At 44.5% G+C, this 10,000-nt stretch overlaps 1 protein-coding gene across 2 annotated transcripts in view; it reads right to left on the reverse strand.

Moving 5' to 3' along the window:
• nav2b (neuron navigator 2b) overlaps positions 1 to 10,000 on the reverse strand; it is a 78,555-nt gene that overhangs the window by 59,690 nt on the left and 8,865 nt on the right. For both annotated transcript variants that reach the window (XM_080539317.1, XM_080539316.1), the window contains exon 3: positions 9,355 to 9,771. In XM_080539317.1, coding sequence (XP_080395443.1) covers positions 9,355 to 9,771 — 417 coding nt within the window. The remainder of the gene's footprint in view (positions 1 to 9,354; positions 9,772 to 10,000) is intronic.

Genomic DNA, 10,000 nt, shown 5'->3' on the forward strand with positions numbered 1-10,000 from the left:
TGAAGAGGTGCATTGCGGTGCGGTATGAAAGGAAAAGCAAAAAAAAAAGGTTACACTAGCCTACTGATTAACTTGGCCTTTGTCCTGGGCTCTGTTCACAAGCTGTAGAGGTCATCAGTTGGGCTAGCACACCCACCACAACAAAAGGCCCCCCCGGACCCTAAACTCCAGGCAGTAACCTCCCAGAGACAAAAAGAGTGACATGTTGGAGTGAAACATGGGGGCAACCAACCGCCCAAACTGACAACATGTAGAAGTAGAACATCTCCGTGTTGCTCCATTCATTGGAGTCATTTCCCAGAAAAACAACAACAAACAACAATGAGTTCAACATCTGAAAATAAAAAAATGAGCGAAGATGATTGGTTAATACTGGTAACATACCTCATTCTAGAAAGATTCTCTGAAACGGAAATTGACTCCACGCCACTACTCCAGCAGGTTGGTCAGGTGGCAGACTCCGACTAATGGAACGTTAATGCACGTCGTCCAACACCAAAGCATTCTGATGATCACCCAGCAAGACACCTCTCTCTCTGTGTCTCTGTCTCTGTCTCTCTCTCTCTGTGTCTCTCTCTCTGTGTCTCTGTCTCTGTCTCTCTCTCTCTCTCTGTGTCTCTGTCACTGTCTCTGTCTCTCTCTCTCTTTCTCTCTCTCTCTCTCTCTCTGTGTGTCTCTCTCTCTCTCTCTCTCTCTCTCTCTCTCTGTGTGTGTCTCTGTCTCTGTCTCTCTCTCTGTCTCTCTCTCTGTCTCTCTCTCTCTCTCCTAGTTACAACTGGTAAACCCACCACAGTGAGGGCCCGGAGGACCCTGAAAGCCAGCCCTCTTCAGGAAGAGAGAGGGGGGGGGGGGGGGGTAGGAAAGCCCAAGGGCAGGGGGTGGGGTTTGAGGTAGGGGTAAGAGGAGGTGTGAGGGAGGGTTAATGTCTTAGGGGTATGGGTGGGGCTGTGGTGGGGGTGTTACACAGCTTTTTAATTAGTTTTCTCAGACAAGGAACAAGTCATTACAGTAGGTGTATCCTCACATTGGCAGACAGAAGCGGTGAGGAAACGTAAAATAAATCTAATCTGTAAAATAGTTTAGACATAGGCGACACCTTTGACTGAATTATTGTTGTTTTATGTTATTTTAACACAACGAGAAACATGTGACGCATGTTGTGTCCAACAGAATAGCAAACGTTAACAACATCTAGAAATAGATATACATATGAAAACTTGAGTGCAGATAGCAGGTAGTGCGAGGACATGACATTATTGACCATCTTAAAGAAACAATCTTAGCATGAGGCACTTCAACAATTATCATATCATAACTTTATTATGCATCAGCTCTTTTCATACAACCGAAAGTTACACAGATTAATAACGTATACATGCCGTATCTTGGATGCAGAGGTAATGTAAGTGGAGAGGAGATTGATCGGGACTGCGGGAGTTGACATTACTACCGAATGAGTGAAAATTAATGAATTACTATTATTTTATTACCGTATTATTATTACAGTCAATTATACTTTAATAATTTGCTGGGTCTACCAGCACACGCATGCCCAGTGTACTTAAACGATCCTATAATACGCGCTTCCATGTGGCCATGTGGAGATTCTTTTGGGCCACGGTGTGAAAACAGTTTGTGTTGCTAGAGATCAGATCGGCTCTGAAATGGACCTATCGCTAAGCCACGCCCCCTTTGAAAACTCGGACAAACAAACAACGCTTCACTGACGGTGACTGACTGACCGACCGTGACTGAATGACATACAATGGCGGGAGTTGGCAAATTTCTGATTTCTGATTTACCACAGCAAGTAATAGAATTTTTTAAAAAAAGATGACAAGAATATTTTGTCTAGAAGCTTTTTTCACCATCAGATATTAGCGACTTGTTTGTCCGAGTTTTCTGCCTGTAGTGACTTTTTCTGTGCTATTTCGGGGCGTGGCTTAGCGATGGTTCCATTGCGTTGCGTCATCGTGTAGCCTGGGCCTTAGGCTGTACACTCTATTAAACACCATCTAAAGAAGAAGTAACACTTAACACACATTCCCAGCTGACAACCACAACCCCGACATTAGCATAAATAAGCTCAGAAAAACAGCTATTTCCTGTGACGTAGGAAGTCGTAAAACGAGAGCAGCGTTTCCTTCCTAACTGTCACTTAAGTGACTGTCGTCGCCAGGGGTGACGGGACACCGGTTTTGCTGACTAACCAGCTGGACAGGTAAAGAGGCTCTAACCTTTCTCAAAGGAGAGGTGAGAGAATGTGTTTTTCCTGTGAACACACTAGCCTAGAGCCTAAATACACCCACATGGAAGAAAAAAAAAAAAGAGTTATGACTTAACTGCCTTTCGCAAACAGCAAGAGCCACAAACCTGGTGACTCATCAAACTGTCTGAATCATTAAGTAGAAAGTAAGGTCGATCGGTAAATAACAAAAGGCGCACACACACACACACGTTTCAAAGCATGTCAGTGGTGTTTAAAACTTAAAACATACACAGACAGTTTTCTTTCCCCAGATCCAGATGATGTCTAGCCTAGACTTAAAAAAGCATCTTCGACGGAGAGTCTCCGATCGAATAATAATTGGCCTTCGTTTTGTGTCCAGGAAACCGACCTTTAATGTGAGGAAAGCAACCCACCGGTCCTGGAGCCCGAGGGCAGACATACACGATGTGAGAGTGAATGACATCACCCCGAGTTTTCCGAACCCTCTCACCCCTGGTCACGGTCACTCTTTCAAAGGGGGCAGCCGCATAAATCAATGAGTCGCAGTTCTGGTTTGGACCTGCGTGTGTGTGTGTGTGTGTGTGTTTTGTGTGTGCGTGTGTCTTGTGTGTGTGTTTGTTTGTGTGTGTGTGTCTTGTGCGTGTGTGTCTTGTGTGTGTGTTTGTTTGTGTGTGTTTGTTTGTGTGTGTGTGTCTTGTGTGTGTGTCTTGTGTGTGTGTGCGTGTGTGTGTGTGTCTTGTGTGTATGTATGTGTGTGTGCGCGCGCCTGCGCCTGTGTATGTTTTGGTTTAGGTTCAGACGGCTAGTCGCAATTCTGGTTTGGACCTGTGTGTGTGTGTGTGTGTGTGTTTTTCTTGTGTGTGTTTGTGTGTGTGTGTCTTGTGTGTGCGTGTGCCTGCGCCTGTGTATGTTTTGGTTTAGGTTCAGACGACCAGCCAACCATTAACCCAGACCCTGTAGACCCACAGTCACCCTTCTTGGCTGTCTATTAGCACAAGCATCACAAGCCCTCATATAGGCCACTGAACTCCTGGTCATGATGTCATGCGAGAGAGAGAGAGAGTCCTCGGTTCAAAACAAGGAGAAAACCAGAACGTTTTTTTTTAGGAGGTGTGTGTTGGACAAGAACGAAGGGAGACATGATTAAGATTAAGTCGTCTGCCTTAAGGGTCGTAGCTGAGTAACCTAGAGAGGTTACGTCGTTTATGAGTTTCGAAACCCTTTATTGTGGCCGTGGTTGCCTTGACAGGACAATGCTATCACGTCTAGGAGCATTATACAGTAATGAGGCCTCTTTAAAACCATTCCACGGGAGAACAAAGGCCCCGTGTTGCCACGAGGGACATTCTACCCTTGCTCCAGGGTTTGCAGAAACAGAATCTGAGAACCAGGTGGATTGTGGTTAGAGAGACACAAGCCCTGGTTACACAGAGGTGCCTGTTTCAACATGACCACAAGCTGACGGTAAAATAAACATCTTATTTACTGCCAGTTCCAGTTCCAGTAAGACGTCAGTCGGCGTGTGATGATGTGATGGCGTGGTCGTCCACAGAACAGATCCTGACCTGTATCTCTGGCTCTGCGCTCTGCTACATGATTCACCTCGCAGTTGTGGAGAGAAATCTTGTTGGAATCAGACTCCTTTTTTTTTTTACCCTCTGGTTCACTTGGGGATGTGTGTGTGTGTGTTGTGTGTGTGTGTGTGTGTGTGTGTGTATATGTATGTATGTGTGTGTGTATATGTATGTGTGTGTGTGTATGTGTGTGTGTGTTTATGTGTGTGTGTGTGTGTGTATATGTATGTATGTGTGTGTGTATATGTGTGTGTGTGTGTGTGTGTGTGTGTGTGTGTGTGTGTTTGGGGGGTGTGTGTATATGTATGGGTGTATGTGTATATGTATGTGTGTGTGTTTGTTTAAGTTTGTGTGTGTGTATATATATATATATATATATATATATATGTATGTGTGTGTGTGTGTGAATGTGTATAAGTATATGTATGTGTGTGTGTGTGTGTGTTTACGTGTGTGTGTATATATATATATATATATATATGTATGTGTGTGTGTGTGTGCATGCGCGTACGTGCATGTTTGCAAGAGTATGAGAGAGGTTTAAATCAACGTGGGGCCAGCATTCTTTCTCATGTGCATGTATGTACTGCATCTATGGGAATGCATCCGGTTGCTTCTGAGGGCTCTTACTGTCTCCTCCTCATCTCAAGACTCGGGAGCATATTTCCCACGACCTGCCATCTCTCCAGAGGACAAAGGGCAGGTTATTTTTAAAGTCAAACACACTACACTCTCCTCTGACCAACTACGCCCATTAGTCAAATCAAACATGACATGAGAAACAAACAGCGCATAATCAATTGTCAATTGAACATGCTACACACGTGTCGACAGATGTGAACTGTGAAAACAGTCCCTTGTGAGAAAGACTCCATAAGCGCATGTAGCATGATTTATGACTGGAACACTGTTCCACAATGTTATGTCTCCTTGTGGCAATGCCATCATTGGGGCCATCGATTGGACTCCCCACACCCAACCTCACAGCACTAAACAACAGGGCCATCTCACGCAAACGCAACCGCAACAGAACAGGACGTCACCCACCCACTCAATCTGCACCTCGCCCCCCCTGCCCTCCGGGCGTAGGTACAGAACACTAAGGTGCAAAAGGGCTCGCTTTGGCAATAGCCTGATCCCCGCAGCCATTGTTGCATTAAATAACAGACCGCGCTGAGTGTGTGTACTTGGGTATCTGTCCTGTGTAGTACTGTCTATTGTTGTCTGAGTTATACAGTGTTGTATGTACATGTATATGTATACCGTACAGTGGTGTGAAAATGACTTTCCCCCTGTGGACAGTAAATGTAATCTAATCTAATCTACATCTGAAGGTTGTGTCCTCAGACCAGGACTGGCTTGAAGGCTGCTAGCCTAGCCAAGGCCAGTGGTTCATGCGTACAGTGTATTTATACTGCCGGAAACATTGACTTTTTTGAAGATGTTTGGGAAATTGGACTGTACTTAGGCTGCGGTGACACTGCCAGGTAGAAGTGACACAATGCCCATTTTTTTGCTCACATGTGGCACAGATCGGATATGTAACTTATGTAACACTAGTAAAAAAAGCACATTGAATCTGATATTCTCAGATCCGATTCAGGGCTCAATAACATGTGGAAATAAATCTGATACGAATCGGATATGTGTCGTTTTCGAACTGTCATGTAACCAGGCAGGTTGGAATATTCCTGGTAATTCTGATTTGCACGTCATTAAAAATGCGACAGTCTTCGCATTTTTATGAACTGCCTTAAAATGTGCGCAATATTTTGCGGACTTCTAAACATACTTCGGAAAGCAATGGCTTTATATTATGATATATAAAAGGGATTATAATGTCTGTATCGTTTGCGTCCATTGCAAGTGCCGACTGTCTGTTTAATTTCGTTTTCGGTAACGAAACCTGTGTACGCATGTGGGCTGTTTCAAGTGTTACACAAGTGAAAGCAATGTAAGCACAGGTATCAGATATGGGTCATTTAAAAAAGTAGATGTAAGCAGGCGTTCCAAAAATGTGGATATCGGCAAAAAAATCGGAACTAGGCATTACGACCTGCGGTGTAAATGCAGCCTTATATATCGCCTTATTCCAAAGCGCTTTACAATGGCCTCTCATTCACCCATTCACACACACATTCACACACCAATGTGTGCAAGCTACCATGCAAGGCCCGCTCATTGGGAGCAATTTGGGGTTCAGTGTCTTGCCCGTGGCCAGCGTGGCCAGATGGGGATCGAACCGCCGACCTTGCGATCGTTACACACCGGCTTTACCTCCTGAGCCACAGCCGCCCCGAGGCAGGTTTGCACAGAGAAAACACAGTGCCAAACACTGGCACATTCCGACATTCCATGATTATGACCACGTCGGCTGGTGATAAACAAATCCTGGCATTGATAAGGATGTGTGCGGTTGGGGATGTTCAGACGTCACACCCACAGAGTTCTCATACGTTTAGAACTATCCCTCACACAATATAATAATGATAATACATTAGACTTATATAGCGCTTTTCTAGACACTCAAAGACGCTTTACAAACTGAAAAGATTGAGTAGTAATAATAAAAAGAAACAAAAAATAAATAAAATAATGTATATTGGCCTAATTGAGGTAGTGCTGGGAACACATGGGAAGGGGAGGGGGAGAGGGTTAACTGGTGAAGGCGAGCTTGAAGAGGTGGGTTTTGAGGGTCTATTATTAATATTCCAACAGCATCACATATTTACAGACAGAGTGTTCAGCTGATGTAGTAAACGAACGGTAACGGCTGATCTCTCAGTTGATCTCTCATCCTCTCATCCCCCCGCTGTCCTAGAAGATCAACGTTTCTCTGAGCTATGACGGACGGGCGAGACAGAGGAGGACAGGTTGACACTGGCTTATCAAAACCGCAGCAACACTGCCACCTAGTGGCAAAGAAACAGCCAGACAATCGGATGGGCAACATCCTTTCCTAAAGTTAGATCTGCTGTGCTGTTAGACCTATACACAGGGTTCCCACCAGTGGCGGCTGGTGATAAACATTTTGGGTGGGGCACAGGTTATGGGGGCATGCTCCACGGGGAAGAATATCAACTTTAAAATCTGGATTTACAGTCGATTTTAGCATGAGAATATATATATAACTTAATTATATTTATATATAACTTATTAAAGGGCAAACTGCAAACACAACAAAAGTATAATGCACAACAACTGACAAATCAACTGGAATAGTCGTTGTTAGCAGAGTAGACCTAATGTTAACAGAATGGACTTATACCCTTTGTCTATCTGTGCAGCGGTAAGGTGAATAATTCTAGCAGTACTGTCCAGACAGTTGTCTTGTTTAGCCATTCAACTAGGCATTATTTATTCAATGGAGAAAGACATGGAACACAATGCAATTGTGATAATAAATGTGTCCTTTGTTACTTCTTTAATTAAATTAAAGTGTACCTTTCTATTATCATACAATATTTCCTTGAACATGTAAACTCTATAATCATACAGTTGTCTTTCTATTAGTTGTCTCTGTCATACTGAACTGTTTGTTATCATCCTGAACTATCTCTGTTGCTCACCTCACCTCAGTTCTGTCTCTATTGCTCTCCTCTCCTGTTGTCTGTCTCTCTGTTGCTCTCCTCTCCTGTTGTCTGTCTCTCTGTTGCTCTCCTCTCCTGTTGTCTGTCTCTCTGTTGCTCTCCTCTCCTGTTGTCTGTCTCTCTGTTGCTCTCCTCTCCTGTTGTCTGTCCGAATATCGGTTGTTAAGTCGCGACCTGTTTCCGGGTCCAAAGTTGGCTGAGGCGCTGTCTTCGAAATGCCGCAATAATAATAATAAATTATATTTATATAGCGGTTTTCCGAGGCTCAAATACCCTGACAATATGGGGAAAACGGGAAAGTGCTGTGTCCCTTGTTGTATGAATAGATCCGAGTCTAAAAAACGATTAAACTGTCATTCTACCGCTGTAGTACACTGGTATTCTGGTGCGGAGAATTTCTGGTTTGTAGCCGGAAATTGCAAAACGTCACGTTTGACGTCAGACTTAACAACCGGATATTCAGGGCTCTCAAGTCTCACGCATTTTTTTATTTTTACTACCTATTCTGTTCCCACTGTGCGTAACCAGGGCGCAACTTCAACAGATAGCGAACACACACTGACACATCAATGAATCCTCAGACGCTGGAGTAAAGTTTAGTTCGTTACTAAATCTTCAGAAACATGAGTGGTCGTTTGGTTATTTTGTAAAACTGTAAATAAACATAAGAGTACAATTACTGTAATGCTCAAAACTATACTGTTACATTTTCAACATCAACAGTATGTAGCCAACATATAATATCAATATAGCAATACAAATACAGCTCCAAAATATTTATACTTAAATAATATAAGCTATGTATTTATAAACATATACATTATACATTGTAGTTAAGCAAGAAAATAAAAGGCAAACTTACAAGCAAAGCCTTTTCCAGGGCAAGAATGTAAACAATGAGATTCTCCGGATCTCTTTCTCTCAGCTAGCTGCTGCTACGAGTTACTATCACGTCTGAACAGTGTGCTCACGTCATGTGACTAAACAAAACCGATATCCAATGAATAAAGGCAGTAACGAATGTAATGTCATAAAATGTCCACTAGATGTCTCCAAAATGAAAACCTAAGAAACCATGACACTACCCCTAGTGGTAGTGGCCCTAGGCTGCAGCCTAGGTAAGCCTATAATCTGCGCATGCTCGGGGCGCACTTTTCTGCGCCCCGGCCGGGAAATAGGAGACAGCCAATTGGAGCGCTGCTACAGCTCACGTGTAAGCCAAAAGTATTTGCAGTGCCATAGACCGCCATTCGGCCGGCGTCCCGACTCCTCCCCTATGTATTTTCACACTGAATTTTCCACACACACAGATAAAATGTTTATTGTATTGGAGGATTTTTAATGAATGCTGATAGGCGCCGACAGAATATCAGCCGCATTTTGTGAATAAACAATGTTTATTTTTAAAAAACGTTTACAAGTCGCAACTAGGAAGTGAAGGTGGGGGCGGCGCCCTAGCGCCCTCTATTGGCCAGCCGCCACTGGTTCCCACACCTTCTGAAACATCGAATTCAAGCACCTTTCAAGGACTTTCAAGACTCAATTCCCTCAAATTCAAGGACCCAACACGGCATAGTTTGAGACAGACCTAGATAAGAATTTATATAATAGGAACTATCCGCTCACAGACAACAATTAAAAAGAGAGGCTTGAGTGTGTGAACACTAGATGGTCTCTTGCCTTCTCTACCACAGCACAGCAAAACAATATATTGTGAAATATGTGTAAAGTTAAGCAATACAGAGACTTATTTACTAGTTGACGAGCTAAGTAAAATTTCAATGACTTTCAATGACCCATGTCTATTTTCAAAAACTTTTAAGACCTTGATTTTTTTTCTCTCAAATTCACAAACCTTCAAGGATTTCAAGGACCCGTGGGAACCCTGACAGACAGACATCGGATAGGCAACATCTTTCCTAAAGTGAGGTCTGCTGTGCTGTTAGACCCATACACTCACCCGCTGGTGACTTTGCTGTCCATCCCTCTGACACTCTTCCCCAACAGGTCGCCGTCGCTCATATACCCCGGCGTCTCCATGGCGATGCCCTCCAGCTCCTCCATCTTGTCCTTCAGGTCCAGGGCGCTGGCGCAGACGTCTCGGTCCTGGCCCAGCGGCGCCGCCTGTCTGCGGAGGTACCGCCCCCCCCCCTCGGGGCTGACCAGACGGCTGGCGCTGCCCCGTGGCACCGCCCCCCCGGAGTACCCGTTCCCCACCGAAGGGGCGTCGCCCGCCTGGAGGCGGGGGCTGGACGAGCCCAGTCGCCACGGGTGCGAGGGGGTGGGGGAGGGGGCGGAGCGCGGGGACAGGTTGAGGATGTTCCTCCCGCTGTTGATCTCCGTGGTGACGCTGCCGTCGAAGGTGGTCTCCAGTGTGCTGTGGGGGAGAGTGTGGGGAGGGGAGGGGGGAATTGCGGTTTAGGGTAAGAATAGGCAGGAGGCTCTGGAACACAAGATGTGAAAACATTTTCTAATTCTAAGTAGCCTTCAGTACTGAACATTTCTGTACATTTTGAAGATTGTCAATGCTTCTAATAATTCAATTAGCTGGTGAATGTTTTTGTTGTTTATTTTTTATTTTCCTTTTCCTTTTTCAATGTACTATA

The sequence above is a fragment of the Nansenia antarctica genome (genome assembly GCF_963989245.1).
Source record: "Nansenia antarctica genome assembly, chromosome: 9".
NCBI classification, from domain to species: Eukaryota; Metazoa; Chordata; class Actinopteri; order Argentiniformes; family Microstomatidae; genus Nansenia; species Nansenia antarctica.